Raw genomic sequence first — 23,938 nt, 5'->3', positions numbered from 1 at the left:
CATTATCAAAAAACAAATCAGGTCGGAACTCAAATGCTTCAAAATTGTAAAAAGTTTGGTATACAAGTAGTATCGGTTCTCAATTCTCATTCGATAATGGCAACACACAATAAATGCTTGAAAATTTAATGGAAACGGTTACTTGATAATTCTGCAACGTATCCCGCAGATTTTAATTACAGTTATCCGTTAACATGTACAGTGGAAGAAAAGGACAAGGCAACGACATTAATAAAACAAACAGTATTTGTTTTTATTTTCTTACAAATTCCGTGTACCTCAATAATACTAAATGCATGTTGTGATACAATTTTGAAATAGACACTTATCTTAACATATGAATTCATGACATGCTGACAAAGTCCTGGAATATACCCCATGACATATATTATCTTTATCGTATTTGAGTTTGCTTTCTAAGTGTTGTTATTCAAGCGCCAGTGAAAAGTCTATTACAAAAGAAACACGGGTTTGGCCTAGAACTTCTAATGTTTGGTTTTTGTCATTCTGCCACGCGCACGTATTTATGTGCTGGTCAACAGTTTACAATCACGACAGTTGTTATCTTTTGGCAACGTGTTTTATGTATTTGTTACATGTCTTTTTTTTTGCCGTAATTTTAAAACAAAATTAAATATATATCTTTTTCAGCTTTAATTGTTTTGTACAAAAGGACTATCATGGGGGTACATGAACAAAATTAAAATATCTTGTATAGAAAAACGATATAGGCAAGTCAGTATAATTACATTTGAAAGTGCATTTTTCAAGTATCAGCAGTAAAGTTGTTAATGACTATATCATGTATATTTTAAAATGCATCACAAGGAAACTACGCAAATATATTATAAGCAAAATATAACAAAATCACAAAGAAATCACAAAATTTAGCACATATGCAAATAGAATGTAATGTATTACTTGTTTTCTTGAATGACAATTTTACAAGGCATTCTACTTTGTTCGCTATAAAGCTCATTGTTTTCGTCATATGGGGTTGATTGCATTCATTATTTCTGTTTATTCAAAATTCAGTCATATGACGTATGTAGGTTACATCAATGTCTCATTTATCACCTTTAATTATTTCAATGAAATCATAAATTTCAAATGTATAAGACCTCTTTAAAAGGTCATGGATTTTATCATTATAATACAGCATGCATATTTGCACATATGTAATTTTACTCTTACACATTTGTAGTACATATTGATAGCACTTGGATACATCGTCAATTACAAAATCTTATCCAATATATTACATATAAACAGACAGTTATTATACAAAACAGCGGTGTAGGTTTTAAAGAATATTCGTGCATAACTTGTATTTTGGTTACTCCAGTTTCTGAAAAATAAATAGTGATTAAAAAGAAACAAAATGACTACAAAATAAAATGAATAATCAAAAGAGGTTAAAAGTACCCAATTAACATAAAGAATAAAATATATTTGAATAATAATGGTAGTCAGCGATTATACCACACTCTTCTTCTTGTGTTTTTTATGTTGTTCTGAATTTGCTTAAAATAATTTCAACTTGATCATGTTGATGTTAAGGAAACAACAATCAACTAATCCGTGAATTGATCAAATGAAATAACTTGTTTGTTCAGCCAATTTTGTCTTTCGGGATCGTGTTATTTTTTATTGAATCTTCTATTGCAACTTCAGACCTCCTAATTACCTAACTAGCTTTTATCATTTTTGGTATATTCAGATATAATCCACATTTAAACATTATTAAATTTTAGAAAAATTGTTTTGTCAAATATTGATATAACTAAATTTTCAAAATTTGCAAAATAATGAATTGTCAAATATTTCAAAGTTCTTTTATTTGTATAATGTTTTGTCCAATATTTTATTATTACTTACCCATATAAGCTGTTTCAATATCCATGAATCAATCAATATTGTTCAAGTCTGTAAATTCAAGTAAAAAATACAAGCTACATAAAAGTAATATATTTATCATTTAAACTATGAAATTTTGTCTTATTTCATAACTTAGAAATTCATATTCATCTTTTTTTAATAAATAAAACATAACCCGACATCGTTGGTCAGCGACAGAATTAAAGTACTTATGCTTATTCTTATCCCCGATGTTTAGTATTCGTCTCGTCATCTGATAAAGTCATGCTGATTATGAGGTGCAGCACAGTTTTTTCTGCTTCAGATACTTTCTGTTTGAAACCGACCTCGTTATCTCACTACGACCGACAACTGCATGTGGCATTGATTGCATTTATTAGTGTCAATCCCTGTATAATGACTAAGTTCATGTCCGATTAAGACCCGTGTGTATATAGGACATCCATTATCCACAACTTTGGTTGGGAGGCGGAACGTAACAGGCAACATAATTCAAACAAAAACAAAAATGCCTTGAATGGTGTAATATTTAATCGTGATCTTTGTCCTTTGTTATCTTTATATAAAGTTTAATTCTATAATTCGTCGCTTTTACGTCATACCGGTTAACAAATTGAACCTTGTTATATAAGAAGTATAGATACTTGCAGATAAAGAAATACAATTTGTTTATTTGTTACGATACCCGATTACATGTTATTAGATGCAGTTTTTTTCTCTCGAGGTTCGTGCAATGCAATGGTTTAATATTTTCTAATTTTATAGTCAATTAACATACTCATCATATCTGAAATGGTGAATAGTAAGAAAAAATACAGAACCACTTACATTTTGTCAAGTTTATATGTGGCTTCCCAATTAACACGGTTCCTCTGACCACTGAAAGCTAGTCCTGTTGAGCAGTAACTGGCAAAATGATCACAATTAAATTCTCTTAGGTTATACTTTACACCGGATTTGACAAAAAGAGAAACCAGCGCTTCGGCTCTATTCTTAATATTTACATCCTTATCAGATAAGTGGTTGTAATCAAAGTAGAACAGATCTTTTGATGTAAACTTAATGCTAGTGGTCTCAATTACTGGTTCAATATTTTTTCCTATAAGTGAGGGTATTGTTTTGTGACCCCCGGTCAACGCAACCATTTCAAATGTCTTGTTTATCTTGGAAATCGTTATGACAATACCATGATGTATGTACGTATACTTGTTTTTGTAAATTGGTATTTTTCCAACTCCTACTTCCAGTCCAATCTTCAAATGTTTCTCAACATCAAGGTTGAATTTTCTTTTGTAATTCTGGTGATATGAAAAAAAAAGTAATGACATTATACAGTTACCACTTTTACTATTTTGATATTTTGTAGCAACCAAGCTTTTGAAATTACATTTGACATGTTTCCCCCTGGTAATTACAGACTGTATGATTGTCTATTTATATCATGTGGTTGTTTTTATCGGACGTTGGCAGTGGCATTCCTCGTTATCTCAAAGAGAGACGAAAGATACCAGAGGGAGAGTCAAATTCATAGATTGAAAACAAACAGACAACGCCATGGTTTAAAATAAAAAGACATTCAGACAAATTAGAGTAAAGAAGACACAACATAGAAAACTATAGACTAAGCAACACGAACCCCACTAAAAAGTTGTGGTGATCTCAAGTGCTCCGGAAGAGTAAGCAGATCCTGCTCCACATGTGGCACCCGTCGTGTTGCTTATGTTATTACAAATCCGGTAAATAGACTAATTCAGTAGGTCACATTCGTGAAAAGGGAAGGGTATTGTAGTTACGACATAAGGAACATATCCGATATCATGTGTGAAACGGTTATTCCATAACGGTCTACCAACTCGTGATGGCGTCCGTAAAATTTACGAAAGGATGATTTCAACTTTCCCCCTTTGGAACTCTTGGTTTAATAACTTCATGGTGAGTAGCAATCCCCTAGCAAGGAAATCATGATAGGAAATACAAGCCCGGGAATATCGTATCAATTGGGAGATATATACTCCGTATGCAGGCGCTGCTGGAATGTTGCTACATAGAAATGGAAAGTTCAAAATTGAGAAGCTGAAATCATCTCTTTTGTCGTAAAGTTTTGTTTTCAACCGACCCTCATTGTCAATTTCTAGATGTAAGTCAAGATATGAGGCAGACGTAACTGTATCTGTAGTATCTTTTATCTCTAGTTCGATGGGATAGATTCGTTCAACATAGTCACCAAATTTTGTATTATTTGGTGAGAGAACATCATCTATATAGCGGAACGTAAAGGTAAAGGATATTGCTAACTTCTTATCTTTCTTCCTAAGAAGTTCCTGTATGAAGTTAGCCTCATAACAATAAAGAAACAAGTCGGCAAGAAGAGGGGCACAATTGGTTCCCATTGGAATTCCGACAGTCTGTTGAAAAACACGTCCTCCAAACGTAACAAATATGTTGTCAATCAAGAAATCAAGCATCTTTTTCAGAGAGTTTTTTGTTTGAATCAGAGTGAGGGAATACAAGCCCGGGAATATCGTATCAATTGGGATATATATACTCCGTATGCAGGCGCTGCTGCTGGAATGTTGCTACATAGAAATGTTGATATATCCTAGAATGTACAAAATAGTGAAGTACTGGTTAAAATTATTATCCACAAGCAACTGTATTCTTCAAAACTGTTAAAGGGAACAAATACGTTCAATCTTCCAGGTGTAATTGAGAACAGTATTGAATTGAATTGTTTGTAGGATTTGTTTTTCTTTAAAGAAAATATATGTCTTTGTCGTATCCCTATGTGGATATTTAAAGCTTGACTTATGATAGAATCAAATAGGTCGATAAAATATTCCAAGTAGCCACATTTGAATTCCGGCACTACATCATCACTGAAAATAGAATAACTCGGTATAACCATATGATCGGGTTGTTAACACTGCCAACTATCGATAGGACCATAACCCATTTTTCGACATGATTCGTACATGTAGGCGTGAATTTTATAACAGGTATGAAATTTTATTGATATTCAGCCTTTAACATTAAACCTGGCATGAAATATAATTGTGAATTATGGTTCAGGTTTGCTTGACATACATTGTGACTTGTTATCGTAATAATAAATCGTGCCTTTATGTGTCATTTAATCAACATATCGATTTTCTTGTATTAATACAAGTTGCTTGTTATTAATTTACACAATTTATGAAAAATATACAGGCATACGTTTGTCGTGTTGAATGGTACTCTGTTTGAAAAATATTAGGCCATTACTTACCAAGAAATCTTCCTTTCTTCATAAAAATGTAAACATTCGTCTGAGATTTCCCACAATGCAACTCGTTCATAATTGACAATATCGCTATTTGATATTAAGAAACTTTTTTATCGATTCACTTCCTCCATAGACTGTGCAACATTTGAAACAATGTCACAATTACAGATTGTTCTTTTTTTTAAATGATAAGGTTCGATAGAATCGACCTAACAAAAAAAAAAATGAAAATATTGAATCGGCTTTGAATCAATTAAATTTTGTAATGTAAATTACAAATAAATTACCAATTTGACTTTATAAAACTATACATGTATTATGTATATTCATGTTGCTTAACATCCATTTTTAATACCAACAAAACATACAGATCTATTAAGCAATAGAACTATCCCATACATAAGTTCTCTATATCAATGTTATCAAAATACAACTATTTTGTAGGATGCGTTTAAGGATTCAATACACAGCATTTATTCAGTTACTTAAACCAACACTACCTTATATGCATGATGCATCATCCAAGGAGAATAAATCAGTTCAGATTGGTGTGCTTCTTTATGGTCAGCACAGAAAAATTCCCGTTTCTTTATCAACTGCATATATGATTTAGTATCTGTATGATAATGCCCTTTGCTGCATTTAAAATGAATCTCAAAATCAAGGGTCAACTGATATCTCTTTGTTATGTCTTTAACTTTTGTAATCAGTTCTTGGCAGAGAATACTACAAGTGCTTCCGAATTCTGGCGTTTCTGTAGAAAACGACAACAGCTGAATAGCAATTGTGTTGCTTGACATTGCAAGAAAAACCTTTTCACATTCAGACCTATCTGTATCAAAAACACAAATTCCCCGGTATAATGCAGGAGGAGATTCGTTAACGTCCCTTTTGTATTTTTGTATCAACCACGCAGATAGATGATTAAAGAAGGCAGGGGGGAGAAATTCGAATTTCAGACAGAGCCAAGAAGTCCTATTGCAGTTTGGTCTTTCAACCCCAATGGCAGCGCAGACTTTGTCGAATGAAAGAGATGGCATTTTGCTTGGCATTATGTAGTAAGATGTTTCCTCAATTTTGATCAATATGTCAAACTTTACCATTACTTTCAGTAAATCTTCTTTTTGATTGAAAAACTGCCTTTTAGTTTCACTTTGAAAGAGTCGCGATATCAAATAATCACTCGCTTTCCCTGATCGCGTCAAAATTGACCAATCATCTAGGTGCTGCAGTGTGGCATCAATTTTATCTGACACTAAACATCGAAATGCATCTACCAACCATTTAGGATTTAAAATGATTAAATCCTGTATATCGTCAAAAAAAATAATGTTTCCTTCCTTATGCTGAAACCGAAGAAATGTTAATACTATATTGATATCCACTATGTTAATTTCACGATGTTTAGCCATCTTAACAATGCCAGATAAGTTAGTGAAGTTCATGCCATTTTTCTTATTAATGTCAATTAAATGTTCTAACAGAATCCAAACTACAGGCATGGGTTCGCCCCAATTATTCATTAACTCGACAGCTCCAAAAATATCTTGTCGTAATTGTTCAAATTGATTATCAGATTTGTCCATATTTGACACAAAATGAATATTTCGTAAGTGGTGATATTTTCCCTGTCGTTCTAAAACGTCGTGAAGTTTATTTTGAAGTTCCTTTTCTCTTTTTTTCTCCAAAAGTTCCTTAAAACATAACAAATATGTCAACAAAACACAACATAATTTGTATTGTTACCAGTTTCATTGTTATGTCTAGTAAAAATTGACTGGTCAAACTGCATAACACAAATGACCTTTTAACATTAAGTCCTAGTAAACTAACTACTAGTAGACAACCAAGTAATCATGTGCCATTTTGAAATACATGTTATTCTAATATTCAATCAAATAATTCTTCTAATCAAAATATTTGGTGATAGAAAACGTATTTATAATGAGTTAAGTAAACCCACAGCCGATGATGCAATAGTTTGTCTGTGCCTCAAACATCTAATCATACGTTATATTAGCCTAGCTATCAGGTTTTACTCTAATATTAACAAAACTTCACTTATTGTTCCTCCTCTCTCTTCCCTAAGTCAGGCATTTGCTTTACTTAACAGTCCTGCTTATATAACCGATCAGTGACATGGTGTTTTAAAAAAAACTGAAGTGTCCATCAACTTGAAAACTCCAGGAATCGTTCGATTGATATAATATGACAGTACGTCTTTCATTTCATGATTGTACTATATAAACCTTTGGAACTTTCTGAATATTATAGATAATAAAAAATACGTATGTTCACCGATTTAGTTCCAGCTTAAAGTAAACAAAAACATAGAGTACATTCTTCAATGTTTACATACTTATTAAATGTAATTTCGGAATTAAATTAATTTATTTGTTTCAAAGATAAAGGCCAAATTTTTTAGAAATTTTCGTCCTCAATGCTCAACTCCGTACTTTATTTGTTTTGTTCTTTTTTAACTTTTTGGGATTTGAACGTCACTGATGAGTCTTTTGTAGACGAAACGCGCGTCTGGCGAATATTCAAAATTTAATCATGGTATACATAATGACTTTTTTTTAAAACCACTGGGTCTATGCCACTGCTGGTAGAGTTTTAATTCCCCAAGGGTATCACCAGCCCAGTAGTCAGCACTTCTGTGCTGACATGAATTATCATTGATATGGTCATATTTATAAATTAACTGTTAACAAATCTTTTGAGTTTTTAAAATACTCAGGCTTTTCTACCTCAGGAATATATTACCTTAGTTATATTTGGCAAAACTATTAGGAGTTTTGGTACTCAATGCTCAACTTCGTACTTTATTTGGCCTTTTTAACTTTTTGGGATTTGAGCGTCACTGATGAGTCTTTTTTAGACGAAACGCGCATTTGGCGTAAATAAAAAATTTAATTGTGGTATCTATGATGAGTTTATTAACAACCACTGGGTCGATGCTTTTGCTGGTTGAGTTTTAATTTCCCGAGGGTTTTAGCAGCCCAGTAGTTAGCACTTCTGTGCTGACATGAAATATCATTGATATGGTCATATTTATAAATAAACGGTTTACAAAACTTTTGAATTTTTAAAATACTAAGGCTTTTCTACCTCAGGAATAGAATACCTTAGCTGCATTTGGCAAAACTTTTAGGAATGTTGGTCCTCAATGTTCAACTTCGTACTTTATTTGGCCTTTTTAACTTTTTGGGATTTGAGCGTCACCGATGAGTCTTTTGTAGACGAAACGCGCGTCTGGCGTAAATACGAAGTTTAAATCTGGTATCTATGATGAGTTTATTTACAACCACTGGGTTGATGCAATTGCTGGTGGAGTGTAACTAATACGTTATTTTGGTCTCTAGTGGATACATGCCTCGTTAGCAATCATATCATATATTCAAATTCTATATCGTACTATAATGAAAAAAATTACGCATTGTTCGTTTACAAATAAATAATCACTATTGGTATACATCCTAGTTAACTAATGCCATTGTCGAATTAAAGAAACCATTGCAGCTATAAAAAACCTAAAATAAAATGCAAGCGATCGATCTATTCCTTATCATAATACTTATGATTTTTGTCATTGTTTAAATCATTTTCTATAAAATAGTTACCTCTTTATATTTATCTTTACAAGTAAAGACAACGATAATTGGAGGGTCCAACGAAAAGTCCTTTTGTATGTTTGTAGTTTCGCCGACATGGCAATGTATCGAATCAAACCAAAAATCAACATACTCTAAAACAAAGTTATATGTTGATGTTAAATCAGCTTTTTATTCTTTAAAGACTTATATTGAGAGGTAAACTCAACAACATATTTTAAAGTATTACAAAATATATGACAACTAATGTTTAGAAGTTTGTACACAATTTCAAGGTTGACACGCTGGAGTATTTTAGAATATAATCTATTTAGCAATACACAATAATTTATTTGTGTTTACAGTAGATACACAGCTTGTACATGTAATGCTGCCACAATAAGACGCTCAAGTATTGTACCTTTTTGTTAAAACAAGGTACAGGAAAAGAAAAAAAAGGTTTAGATTTATAAATGTGTTGCGTCAGAAGCTTTTGTTATTCATCAAGTATGCTCATAAACAAACAAAATATAAAGAAGTATAATAAAGATTTCAGGTGGGGTTAAGTATCTTGTTAATTTTATCAATTTAACAAGTGAAAACTGAAGTGCAACAAGTTGTAGCGGTATTACTATGCATCATCCAATAACCAATGAACATACCAATCGTTTATCAGCATTTGTTTTATGACATAATAATAAGCAACCAAAAAAAATCTAAACAGTCTACAAAACAATGTGTTATACTCAATTTGAGGTATACTTGTTCAACATTTACAATAAATCTCGACTAATTTGTGTCCGTAGGAATTTTTGTGCGACCGAAAAATAAAGTAACGGTTTTCATGATACAGATTTTAATTTTTAAGTATTAAAAGAGTATACTTGTAATTGCTATTTTTCATCTACTTGCAATGTTGTATGTTTTGTTCTGTTGTTTGTCTTTTATTCGTTTTTTTTTTTGCCAGGACGTTTTGAGATTATTTTCAACTGATGAGTTTAAATATTCATTTGGTATACTTTACCTGTCTTTTACTCTATATGTTGTTTCCCTGGTTTTATAGAATGTTGATGTTAAAAGCATGACGGGTGCTGAATATATAACTGAAGTGTTTACCATGTTGTTTCATCCGGTATTTCGTTGTTCGAAAATCATGTAATGGTTTAAGGTTTTGTGTATTTTAATTTTGATTTTCAAATTAAATTTGAACAATGAAGGTCGATATCAGCTGTTGCTTCTGATTTAAAAACACAATACTGTTTATTTGTTGTGAGCTCTTTTTTTTTTATTCTTTTGACCAACATTATTCGCTAATATATATTAAGTTTCTTTTTTTTAAACCTTTTGCCTTAATTTTTTTTATTTATGTTGACTATATGTATACTTGAATAATGCTCGATTACCTCCAATATCGGGAAAATCAGCAAAACATTGCTTAACGCCTTGCTTGCAAATATCCTCCTCCATATTTGCAACCACGAGGTATACTGCGTTTTTTGTCAGAAATGCCTGATGTGTAGCATAGAATTCCCTTTGTCCCGCAAAGTCCCATAATCCACAGAGTGCATGTAAGTTGGCAGGATCATTTGAGTTTGGCGTCTCGGAAAATACATTAGACATCAAATCATCTGGCATTATCAAGGATGATGGTTTTTTCTCATGTTCATTTTCATTAAAATGATTCTCTCTGTTTGCTAACCTTGAATTGACTTTAGTGTCAAAATCCATTTGATCAACAGTGTCTAATGATACCTTAATACCGTTGGAACTGGTGGACACATTATCAATAGGATTTACATTTCTTCCGTTTGTCACATATTCAGACGGGTTGTCAGCCATAAGGATGCTAGATTTTAAATCAGAGTCATTGCCTCTACTTAAATCAGAATGATATAAATCATCGTCGTCAGTAATTTTAGTGTCTGCAGACTGTTTATGAGTTTCTGCTCTCTTTATACGGTCTGCCTTGTTATCTGAAATATCTACAATACGAAAATCCAATTATTTCAAAAGTATTAATTTCTTGTTCAATTTAAAAGTCATCGATACTGGTTACACTTTCTTTCAAAATAAAATAAATAGGGTTTACAAATCCATAGAATACATTCAGAATATTGCTTCCACTGTATTGTAAAAGCGAATTATGTAACTCGTTTGTTTACACTTATACATAATAAGAGTCATTCCACGTCTGCTTGTTGTGATGTTGTATTTTGCGGCATATAAGGATTTTCTTCTCTTAGTGCGATATCATCATTCTACTGAAGTTGATACTGAAATATGATAATCCTTGAATAATAATTTTATTAGAGAGACATGCATTTTCTTCATGTTTAGTGCTAGAAATAATTCTCCGACTTGGAAGTTGGAACAGTGTCTTATCCTTTTATTATAGTATTTGTTACATCGAAATTAATAATGGTGTGAACGGTATATTTTCGATATGAAATATATTAAATATTGAATACTCAACAATACAAATGAACACTGTGAAAACATTCCAATAAAATGCACATATATAATAACATATGCATTTGATACACATCATTTTGTAGAAATTATAGAAAGTCCTATTGTTTTCAAATGAATAAAGCGTAAACAGCGTTATTGGATACTGTTTGTTTATTCGAAATTGACAATTAAAATGTGTTTGTGATGTTACGCTGCAAAACAGGACTGGTATATTTTGAAGTTTCCTCATCAACCTAAAATATCTTTAGAAAAACTTTTAACTTTTATAGTCGATATAGTACATTCACAATACTGACGATACAACTCTACATATAAAAATGTCTCTTGTAGCTTTCAATTACTGTAAACCTACTTATTTTCGAGGATACTTTATCAAACCTAGGAATTACTTCTGATAACTTATACAAAATCTCTGGTGACAATGTTTCTTTACTTGGGAATAACAAGTGCACACACTCAAAACAGATGGAATTGCGTACAAGGATGGTTGATTTATATAATATCAAATAACTTAACCCAACTAAATTTAACTTAACTTAACTGAACTTACATTTCAAGTAAAAAAACAACATGATGATTTAATAACTTAAATTTCAATTTACAAAAACACCAGATGACTTTTTTTTTTTTTGCATTTCCTCATCCGTTTAACGTCTTCTTTTTTTAAACATAGGTAGGAATTGTAAAATAAATGTTGACTTTGTGACTCTAAAGTGTTTTTATGGTTAAGTTGCTGTTCAGTAAAGCACTGTTCCGGATAACACATAGGATTTAACACTTGCTTAAGTACAAAAATAAAGATATTTCTAAGTCTTTTTCCGTTTCAATTGACATTTTCGAGACATAATTGACATTATTTTAAATACTAACATTAATGTCAAATGTTTCTGATAAAACCGTGTTTCAAAAACATTTTTATGAACTTTAACATAATAAATTAACACGTTATTAATTTATTGTATTTAAAGCGCTTTTCTCTCGATTTAGATTCACCAGGAACGCTTAAAGCTGTGTCCAGTAAAGTTTATCAAATAAACTGTTTGTACCTTTTCGCTTAGACTGTCTCAATGTGAAATCACTTGACGTGACTAACAACTGTCAGAACTTACAAATACCTTTTTATGGTATGAATCAACGTTGATATTTATAAAACAATAGTGATTGTAATGAATATCTTTTAACGCACAGGATCTAATTAACATGCATTGTGTCAAAGTGCATTTTATATATTTGAAGGAACAATGCATTGGTTTTTGATTTCCATCATGATAATTAACCACTGAAATGTCAAGTAACATATGAAGTGAAAAATTAAGTCAGATTTGTTTCCAAGGTCAACGTGCTTCTTGCAATTCTTGATATTGCCCACGAAACTCTGCGATTCATTAAATCATTGAAAAATCCTGCTATCCGATTTGTTTTCCTCTTTTTTTATAACTATAATTTATTTGTTAATGCTGCGATTGATTGTATGTTTTTCTTTGCCTTGGAATCAGATTTTTTCCCTCTGAAAAGCATATATCCCGCTTTAAGTAGCAGGTTTTCAGCACATACACTACCTTTACATCCTAAAATTTTACTTATTTAATATGAACTGATTGTCAATCTGAACTTTTTACGCAAAGTCTGTTTTGAATCCTAAAACTTAAATTTATTTTCAAACTGGATTGTTTTGAACGGTAAAATGCATTTGGATAACTTGATTGTTAGTAGTATTTGTCACAAGATTATGCAATTGAACAACATTTCCAAAAAAATGTATCGTTTAACATTTATTTTTCAAACTAGTTCTCTCTAGAACTCAATTTAAACACAGCTTAATTTATTCCAATGATGTTTGCTATGGTAAATAACAAAATACACTGTTAATTCAGTATTTACATAGAAGAAAAATAACAGGACAGTAAAGTTGCAAGGATCATTAACATTTTCATTAAAACAGGTATCAAAGGTTGAATATTTACATGTTCATTTAAATAAAAGAAATGTATGACACAGATGTTCAGGCTCGTTAGCCAAAACGTTTTTTAGGAACACCTTTGGAAGAAAACTTGGATTTTTTCGCAATAGGCTCGATTCAATTTATTTATTTTTGTATCACCTTGCAATATAAATTTAAAGGGGTAGTTATTCTAAATTAACTGTTGGTTGACAATCAATTAAGAGGTAATTTGGGTTATCTGATAGGTAGACTCATATATCAATAGCAAAATAGTATCCAAGCATGACCAAAATATGTCTGCACTACATAACCCTGAAATATAACATCGATTATGGTGACAGGTCATTATATTATAGTTAGAAATTATAGTCTTCCTCGACTTGGTAAATCAATGAAACTCATAGCATTTTTTTTATTGATGTCAATAACTTTTTCAATGAGAGATTTGTGGTGGTCGAGCTAACAAGATTTATCTGTTGAACTGTACCGTGTAATGACACATGTACCAGCTTGTATGTTTATGTTTAACTCAAACCCAAACGTTGGCATTGTTTTCCCCAACTTATTACAAATTATGCTGTGAATGTGTTCATATATGCAGATGATCTTTAGTCGTGAATCTTTATGTTGATCTTTGTTGCCCGGATATTGCAACATCATTTGTAGACTTACGAAGTAGTTTTTTTAACCACGTTAACAGCATTTTGTAATATAGTGCACACATAAACATGTTTTGGTGACACAAGGTAATATATGAAATTCCCCATTAGTTACCCACCTTTGCCGATTGTCCATTTACCATTTTCAATATCAATTTTGCATCGATTAATAGCGATGTCAACACCATCGGTACTTGACACACCAGCAGTACTATCCTTTAGTAATCTCCTCAATAAGGTAGTCTTTCCCACCTTGTCCTGACCTACAATCATTATTCTGGCAAAATACCGCTTTTCAGTTTTTGTACTTTGCATCAGTTGATTATATCTTTTCTTATCCGCATCTGTTAATCGTTTCAAAGCTTCTGGTAAATATCCATCTAGCAAAAATGAATTAACACTTTTTCTAACAAATTATTTGTCAAAATTGACAGGATGAGTTTGAATGAATGAATATATGCAGAATAATGAAAAAACACAGTGTCACTCTGATTAATACATTTGCTAAAGTCATTATCAAGATTTGTTGACAACATATACTTTGAAAATATTGGGGACGTGTTTGTTCACAAAGATCAAAATAGGAACCAACTTTCCTTCTTATCTTGTCGACTTGAGTCTTTATTCACAAGGCTCTCTTCATACCAAAACATGTCATGAAAATGAAAAAAAAAAGAAGCTAGTACTATCCGTTAACTTCACGTTCTGCTATATAGATATATCCTATCATTAAATTATTATAGTATTGAACGCCTTTTGTAAGGAGTTTATTGGTGTATACACTAGACAAATTCACTCACAAACAAATAAAAGTCTTTCGGACATTGAGAGTTTCAGAGAAGTGAGCTTTAATTTAGCACAAGTTACACATACCGACGGATTTTTTTTTTTTGCTTTTGATAGCAGTACCGAATATCATCTGTACAATGGGTTAAACGGTAGATATACTAAATGGTATCGTATACCTCATATTATCTTCTTAATACAATAGTAGCACGATTTCAGTCTGAAACGGTTATTTTGGTATGATCATATCTTAATCGACTGGATTTATCGGTAGAGAAAAACGTCAAGACTTTTAAAAACTTTTCAGACGCCGTTCCGATCGATAGTCCCATCAAGTAAATCAGTCCGTTAAGGCATGTCAAGATAAACAAGACTGCTAGCAAGCTGTTTAAATCCGTTACGACCTCTAATGACTGATTCACTCGAAATCAGACCATGGATACAAAATTACGTCAAGATGTTGTCAGACCATGTTCAGTCGTGTTCAGATTTTAATAATTTGGACACAAAACGGGTGAAACTTTCCAAGTGTGTATCAGGGGTTGCTCCCCTTTAAGAATAAAATAAAAATAAGAAAGAAGACGGTTTATGTTACTTTGTCTACTTAATTAAATAAAAAAATGAACAATTTTAATTCTTACTTTTTCCTAAGTAATTATTTAACATTTTTTATATTAAATAAATTATTGTTGTTTTTTATTTAATTATTTTGCGATCGTATTTGACTTGTGCGTTCGACTTTCCTTAATTTAAAAAATAGAGTTTATATATTATTGGAGATGATGACTTATGAATTCATGAATTCAAATTTATATTTGAAATAGTTTTGATAAATTATCATGATTATGCGGAAGTGAAAATGTTGCGTCGGTGTATCTGAAGTAAATTTAAAGAATATGACTAAGTTACATATATACTATACAACATAATAAAACTGGTTTAATATGAATTACTATCTATTAGGGACATTTCCGATAATAATAAACCAAATATGTCAAGTTTATTTAAAAACGGAAAACAATTCTTCACCCGTAAACGATTTAACGTTACTGTACCCTCTTTATTTTTTGTTGCATTTTTGTCGGCAGAACGGGTCGACAACCTATATTTTACACAAAATCGTAAAAGGGAAACTTACAGTACAATGTAAGATGAGCAGAATATTGCAATCGGTGAGTAGAAATGAACAATATTTTAAAACATGTCTATCAGAATAATCATTGATCCAAGATTTTGAAGGAAAATGAGCACATTTGTCATGTGTGACATTTGTTCCTACAGGTATGAATCAACGTTCTATATCATCGCACTCGTGCATAGTGGCATGTTCGAAGGCAAAGTTAGGATTTAGGCTTTTAAAAAGTTTATGCATCGTTGAAATTCATGTGTGACACCATTCCCCTCCCCTTTATCATGTTTATGAAATTATGTCATTTAATCCCTTCCCAGGAGACATTTGACGTTGTATAAACATCAGTTTGACGTCAGACCCTAACGTCGCGACAACGTTAGATTTTGGTTGTATATGAAATTTTTTAGACGTCAAAAACTGACGTCTACCCAACGTCTTGACATACACGTCCGTTCAACGTCTGTACAACGTGGTTACAATATCAGTACAACGTCGGCATAACATCCGACCAACCAACAGGATGAACCTGAATAAAGATGTTCAACGTCTGTACAACGTCCTAACAACCACATCAAACCTCTTTAAATATCCTCTAATGTCTGTACAACGTCTTAACAACGTCCTTACAACCAACAGTAACCCTCTTTAAATATCCTCAGTTGTCTGTACAACGTCTAATCAACTTCTTAACAACCAACATTAAACCTCTTTAAATATCTGCAGATGTCTTCAGAGCTGATTAAAGACGAAAGTAAATCCTTATCAACGTTCTTAAATTGGACAACTTTAGGTAATAAAACAATAAATAAAGATAACGTCCTGAAAAAGTGCTTCAACATCTTCTTTTAACTTGGTGTGCTGAGCCTGAAGTGGACATACATGTATAAGGTTTTGTTTAGTAGGAGAAACAAACAAATATCAATTAGCTAGGTTCTAAAAAAAGAGAACTATAAGATTGATCACTTGTAATTGTGTTGAAACAAAACAATAAATAATTGAAAGAATCTACATATTTTAATGTGGTATTTTTAAAAACATCAATGTCAATTTTCTGCTCCATTTCTTTTGATGTCTGTTGCTCCATCGGTTGATGATGCAGCTTTTGTCTTCCGACCACTCCTCCTAATCTGTCCGGTGGATACTTCAGGTAAGCTACTGTTACCTGTATGTCATGTTCTGTTTCTAAAATAAAAAATATATAATTTTATATGTGAAAACCAAACAGTTTAGAGGCAAAGAGTTAAACCCTAGGTATATTTAAAATATTCTTTTTATTTGTTTAAAAAAAGCATTGATCATACATTGCAAACACAGATCAGTGATGGAAAATATGAAGTAATTTGTTTTCAAATTATCTTGAAAGGAGTAGGTCCGGTAAGGGCCGATTTCGGCCTCAAAATTCAAGTTCATCTGATGAAAGATTTTGGACACTTTTTAAACACTTAAGTGTCTACTTCAGTCGATTCAATCAGTTCATGTGAAAGATTTGAACTGATTAAGTCATTAAAGGCGCTCAAATTCAAGCTTAAATATGAAAAATTTATCAAATATGCCATAATATGTCACTTTTCAGATGGTTTTTGTCAAAAACGAAAGTAGCCGCATCCGTGTTCATTCTCAACCTTTATATATATTATGTATTATCATCAAATACAACTTACATTTAAATACTAAGAATGAACACAAATGCGGCCACTTCCATTCCATACGGAAACCGTCCAAAATTAATCAAAATGCTAAAATTTCGAAGATTTCAGTAATGTAGCATGACTTAATGATGCTAGTACCCGATACATGTGCATTGTATTGTCAAAAACAGCCTATTTTTATGTAACAGAAGTATTCCTCTTTCCAATAAATAGCTAAAAATTTACATTTAAACAATTTTGTAAAACTGCTATATTTTGGGGCCAAAAAGGGGTCTTACTGGGTCTACTCCTTTCACCGAGATCTTGACAGTCATTCACTCAACTAGTGACTCAATTAGAGAAACAATAATTAATGCACCGCAAGCACCGAGAATTTTACAGTCACACATCTTGGGGAAACAATAATTCACTGCAAGCACTAGATCTTGACAGCTATTCATCTTTAGAAACAATAATCCCCCCCCCCCCCCCCCCCCCCCAAATCATGGATATCTTGCCAGTCACTCATCTTGGGAAACAATAATGCATCAGAAGCACCGAGAACTTGTCACTCATCCTGTGAAACAGTAACGATCCACAAACACCAAGATCTTTGCAGTCACTCATCTTGGGAAACAATAATTTATGCACCGCAAGTACCAAGATCTTTACAGTCACCTAAATGCACCACAAGCACCGACATCCTGACAAACACTCATATTGTAAAATAAAACACCAATAAACAAGAATGTGTCCATATAGTCCAGTCAATCTAACATAAATTTGACCCTAACCTTAAAGTAATTGCAAAAGAAGATTTTTAAGTTTTAATCTTTAGCATTATACCCCAAATATACACAGAAAAAAAGTACCATAAAATCTTACAAAAGGAAGACTAAACAAAATCTGATTTAAAATTCCTATGGAGATTTGCATTGAAAAGGGAGATAACTCTGCAAAAAAAGGCACAAATATCAATAAAAATTGATACAAAGTTATAACTTTACCGCTTCTATTCAACATAATGTATTGATTCTTGATATTTTAGCCGTCTTTAGAGTATAACAAACAACTCTAAAGGTGTTTTCATATCTTTTATCAAGCTACCATCTGGATTTCATAATTCATTAGTTGACCATTTATTGAATTTTTCAACATGTCAAGGTAAAGAATCTCAAATTTGATAAAAATAATTAAGCATATATTCTTCTTTTTGTTGTTTAAATTTTCTTTAAACAAGGTAGATGCTGAACAACTATAATATACAGATATAAACAATACCAATTTAACATTATTTTTTCAAAATGGTCACAAAGCCACAAATTTGCAATTTCTTTAATGAAAAATGCACAAAAAAAAATATACCCATAACACTTGGGTTTTGCACATTTCATGAGCAGAAGATTATATAATATAGTCAAATATAAACTTATAACCCCATCAAAGTATCATCCTTTACATAGATTTTAATAAAAAATCAACCAAAAACTGACAAAAGAAGACTCATTTTTGCGGAGTTATCTCCCCTTCCAATGTTAATTTCCATAGAAAATTTAAAATGCTGATTTTGAGTTTTCCTCAAGTTAGATTTTATGGGACTTTTTTCTGTGTATATTTAGGGCTTAATGCTATAGATTAGAACTAAAACATTTTCTGTTGCAATTAGTTTAAGGTTAAAACTTAGTTTGACTGGACTAATAGTACACGGATGCCGCAATCCCACTATCCTTTTCTATGTTCGGTGGACCGTTAAATTGGGGTCAAAACATTATTTGGCATTGAAATTAGAAAGATCATATCATAGGGAACATGTGTACTAAGTTTCAAGTTGATCGGACTTCATCTTCATCAAAAACTAACTTGACCAATCACTTTAACCCGAAGCGGGACAGATAGACGGACGAACGGACGGACGCACAGACCAGAAAACATAATGCCGATAAATGGGGAATAAAAATGTATCCTACATTGCCAGATTGACCCCTATAATTTTAATATAATTCGAAGTAAATATTATTCATGTATAATAAATTATATTGATATATTTTATTATATTTATATTCTTCATCAAAAGAAAATTTTTGCATGTTTACTATACGCAAGAAATAGATAAACAATGAAACTGTGTTTACTTTTTTTTTCAAACTGTAATAAATCCCAGTCTTTTTTTATACTTCTTTTGTCTATGTTTAGATATCTAAACTATAGGAATATTTGCGTTTTCCTTGAATTGTTAGTGGTGTAATAATTAAGTATGGTCAATTGATAAAGCATCAGTATCAAATACATCATTTATTTCGACGTTATCATATATACCACTTTGAAATTGGTCAGGATTGTGTATTAATTTGCTACGGTCACACGGGTTCCTTATCTGCACATTACTTTACTAATAACATGTTGGAATACATGCTGTGAGTGACAGCTAGTGTCGAGAAGAATTTGTTTGTTCTACATGTATTTCAAGCTCAGGAATGTCATGTGTTGTAAATCTTTGACTTTTAATTACATTAAAATATAAGAACGAAATTTTATCGTCCGAGATTACATACTAGGTGAACTTCAGTAAGGTGTTATAAATAACTACTTACCAGACAAGTACATTTTTCTATTTCATCCGATGTTCCATGATAATTTATGAATCAATCCTCCCTGTATCTGCAATGATGGAAATTTTGAGAAGGCGTAACAATTTAGTTGCAAAACATGTGTCTTATTCATTCGTCCATTTTTAAAAATTAAAAATATTTTTACTAATGATGGAATTATATACGTTGGCAAACGCCTATATGTAATTAATTATTATCAAATCATTATTCATATTTATTTGAAAAAGTTAATTAGTTCTTTTACCCATTATTTAATGTATAAGTCAAATATATCTTAAGGTCAACATAATACTGCCATGGGTCAACCTTTCTGCAGGAATATGACAGACTACGTGCATAATTGTAAACCATATTTAATCGGAGATCTGATCTACACAAATCACTTAACTCAAACTTGCGGGGACAGTGAATAGTTACAGCTACAATATTAATACTGTTTACACTAAATCAATATATATTTATTATTAAAGCAAACAATAAAAGAAAATTGCACTTACTTTGCACGTTTTACAGCTATGATAATGTACATCAAACGTCGTAGAAGTTGTTGTTGTAATCAAACTGGTCGCACAAAAATTCAAAGCCTCGTACGCATGCGCAAATTGAAATCAAATCTGTATGTGTAATTGAAATATTTTACTTTTAAAAAAGTGATTCATTCACTTTAATCGTGTCAATGAGAAGATTTATATATAAAAGCAGAAGTAACTATTGAGTCGATTTGAAAAAAAAATCAGTAAATCAATATAAATAAAAAGTTGCGTGCCTGCAGAAAATATTTGTCTGTGTACGTGTGCTTTCAATATTTTAGATTAATTAAGACGTATAACTGACATTTGGAATCCGACGTTGTTTTGACGTTGTATAAGGTCGCGACCAAAAAACAATGTTATTAGACGTTATTCTATAACGTCCAACAGACGTTTGCCAGTTGACGTTGAGCCGACGTTGAATTTAGGTCGCCGACGTTGCGACCTATTTTCAACCAAATATCGACGTCTGTACAACATCGGGTGCCTGCTGGGTTATAACTTATGTACTTTACATAGATCCGAAAGGTGACATTGGAATACAAAAAAGGTTACTCTTGGTACTCATCCAGTGGCGGATCCAGGGGCCGGAGGTTCCTTGGATTGGAGCTCCCTTTTTTTGAGGATCAATGCATTTGAAAGGGTACATATTGTTTGAACCCCCCTTTATCCTGGGTCTGGACCCTAACCCCCTTTTAAAAATGGCTGGATGTTCATCGTCTTACTGTTAGACCCTAACATGTGGTGCATTGGTTTGGTTGTGCGGGATGGGCTAGGCTATTACAGAACCTATACATATTGTATGTTAATGTATTGATAACTGTCTCGTTTTAAATTTGCATAAATATGTTGTCACTGGATTTTTTTATAACCAACAACCAACCAATCTTTACATGTCCATATACATATAATAACTTTGCTAACGCTGGTTTATAAGCATGTCGTTGTTTTCCCTAATTACCTTGTGCCCGTTGTGGGTGTTGTACAATAATTACTATTATAAAATTATTAAATAGAATTTGAGAAAATTTTACTACAAATCAAATATCTATATATAAAATGTTGTGAAAATTATAAATTTTAGTGACTTATTTAGAAAAAATGAATTGTATAATTTTCAAATAATTCCTGAGTCATGGACAACGAAATGTGAATATATTTGATAATAGAAAGCATTGAAAGTGAATATCTATTAGATAGTTCAAAATAATATTAATCATCAAAATAAAACAATGTTATCAAATTAATATTCCTGAAACAATGTAACAGAGTCATAACAGTTGTAATTTAGAAAATAGTTGATAAAACAAACTGAGTTAATTGTTTCATCATGTACAGTACCCCAGCATGTACCTAAGGATTCTTATCGCACTGCGCGTAAATTGTCACGTTTTGATAGGTTTAAAGCCGTCACGTGGTGACCCTTATGGATCAGTAGGGGTTAGTTAATTTTATAGGGGGTTCATGACGTCATATCTGCTGTTTATGGTGACGTCATTTATTACTGTTGTTGTTTTTTCATTGTTTATTTTTCAACAAAACGCAGCAGAAAAAGTAAATTCGTTATTCGGTTCGCCACTGACCTCCTACGGACCATAGAGGCTGGATAAAATCCATAGGAGATTCGGCCTCCGGTCTCACCCCCTATGGATTTTACTAAACCTCTATGGATCCGTAGGGAGCAGTAGCGAACTATATAACTTATAGTATTGAATAAGTGTTGTGGAGGTTTCATCTTTTCTCAAAATGAATGATTACATTGAACATGATGAAAACAATATCTGTAAATATTTTATCATGTTATAATGGAGGGATGACACTCTGCACACGGCACATGTACACTAAATTTGTTTTATATTATCAATCTTAAGAACTATTTATCAAATAAGTGTGGCCTAAACTATATAGTGTCATGTGAACGTTGTCAGTTATTACATTAATTTTGCCCTGTTAGTATGGTTAATAAGAATTCATTCATGCCTTTTTTTTGTCTTGGTTTGGGGACTGTTGTCTCTTTGACATATACCCAACATCTCCTTTTAATCATGTTTTGGAATTGGCATGAACATCAACAAATATGTTACATGTGAATAAATGTTAACTTCATGTTATTGTAACATTCAAGTGTCTTTTAATTTATTCCACCATTAACATGATTAAAGGACTTCCTATTCACCAGTCATATTTTTCTACATGTGTTAAATCACACACGTATTTTGGTTACTTTATTATTGGGTTGATGTATCATTGATATTTATTCCACATCTCCTTTCATCGTGCTCATTCACATTTGACTGCAGATTTTGTGCCTTTTCGAAATTATTTAAATATCTTATTTATATTTATTTTATGTTTAACATTCAGTGTGTAGGGAAAACAAATAAAAAAACATCTATCTTTAAGCATATTTTTTTATGTAAGCATGGTCTAAACTTAGATATTTTATGAAGCTTATAATATTTTTTAAGTTGTCACAAATTGACCTAGTTAACTACATGGTATGTCTCACAATTTAAAAAAAAACTGTACTTCAACTTCGAAATCAATTACTATAAAAATATAATTTTATTAAACATGAATTCATGACCATGTGATTTAAGAATAGGTAATAATCAGGATGTCGCACTGAAAAAGTTAATTATCAAGACTTCTAATGTACATGTTATATGTAATAAAAAGATTGAGACACAACAGTTTGTTGCCTTGAGGGATGAATATTAAACTATCATGGGTATTGAGATGATTTTATAATGATGTTCACAAATCTTAAATGTCCTCTCCAAATTGTGGATAAAGTCATAATCAATTGAAAATTTAAGAAAAATATGACACAACAGGATATTATTGTATTCTGGTATTTTGGATATACATGATATATATAATATATAAAAAATACAGGTTTTAAAAGTTATGTAAGCATCCATTTATCAACATAAAAATGAGTAAATAACTAATATAAAATAAAGAAAAGGTGTGGTCTGGGGAATATAAACTGCAAAGCACTATTGTATGATGTACACCTCTGAGGTGCCAAAAATTTCTAGAATTAAACTTTTTTTCTAAATCTGATTTATGGGATTATATGACTGTAAAAAAATAATTGGTGAAGAAAACATCATATGGTGGTGCACTTCTTTTTTTGCTACGGCCCTTTGAAAGTATCCAATTATGGTTTTCACATTTTTCATCAATTTTTTCCTATTTTTGAGCTATTATCATGAAAAAAATCACAATTCCACAATTAAACTTTTTATCATACTTTCAATAAAGATGAAGGGGACCAATCTGAATAAATTTGAACTAAAAAAACTATAAGTAGGTGTTAATATAAGAAAGTGTTATCATATTTTGATGCTTTTTTGTGTCAAATTTACCATGTTGTCAATTTTTTTTCAATTTGTGATTTTTCTCCGTTTAAAGTTCAATTTCCATATTTTTTCAACTTCT

General features: G+C 31.6%; 1 protein-coding gene across 4 annotated transcripts in view; it reads right to left on the bottom strand.

The window, feature by feature from the left end:
• Positions 1 to 597: 597 nt before the first annotated feature.
• LOC127721233 (uncharacterized) overlaps positions 598 to 23,938 on the bottom strand; it is an 80,153-nt gene continuing 56,812 nt past the window's right edge. For 2 of the 4 annotated variants that reach the window (XM_052227911.1, XM_052227913.1), the window contains 7 exons: positions 13,926 to 14,186; positions 10,137 to 10,715; positions 8,764 to 8,888; positions 5,641 to 6,834; positions 2,707 to 3,176; positions 1,879 to 1,926; positions 598 to 1,348 (listed from right to left, as the gene is read on the bottom strand). In XM_052227911.1, coding sequence (XP_052083871.1) covers positions 1,911 to 1,926; positions 2,707 to 3,176; positions 5,641 to 6,834; positions 8,764 to 8,888; positions 10,137 to 10,715; positions 13,926 to 14,186 — 2,645 coding nt within the window. In that variant the 3' untranslated portion in view covers positions 598 to 1,348; positions 1,879 to 1,910. Of the gene's footprint in view, positions 1,349 to 1,878; positions 1,927 to 2,706; positions 3,177 to 5,640; positions 6,835 to 8,763; positions 8,889 to 9,641; positions 10,716 to 13,925; positions 14,187 to 19,943; positions 20,479 to 23,938 lie in introns of those variants that run through there. The other 2 variants (XM_052227914.1, XM_052227915.1) reach the window with 2 other exon arrangements.

The sequence above is a fragment of the Mytilus californianus genome, unplaced genomic scaffold, assembly GCF_021869535.1.
Source record: "Mytilus californianus isolate M0D057914Y unplaced genomic scaffold, xbMytCali1.0.p SCAF_12, whole genome shotgun sequence".
Taxonomy (NCBI): Eukaryota; Metazoa; Mollusca; class Bivalvia; order Mytilida; family Mytilidae; genus Mytilus; species Mytilus californianus.
This window is presented reverse-complemented; position numbering and strand designations above follow the sequence as displayed.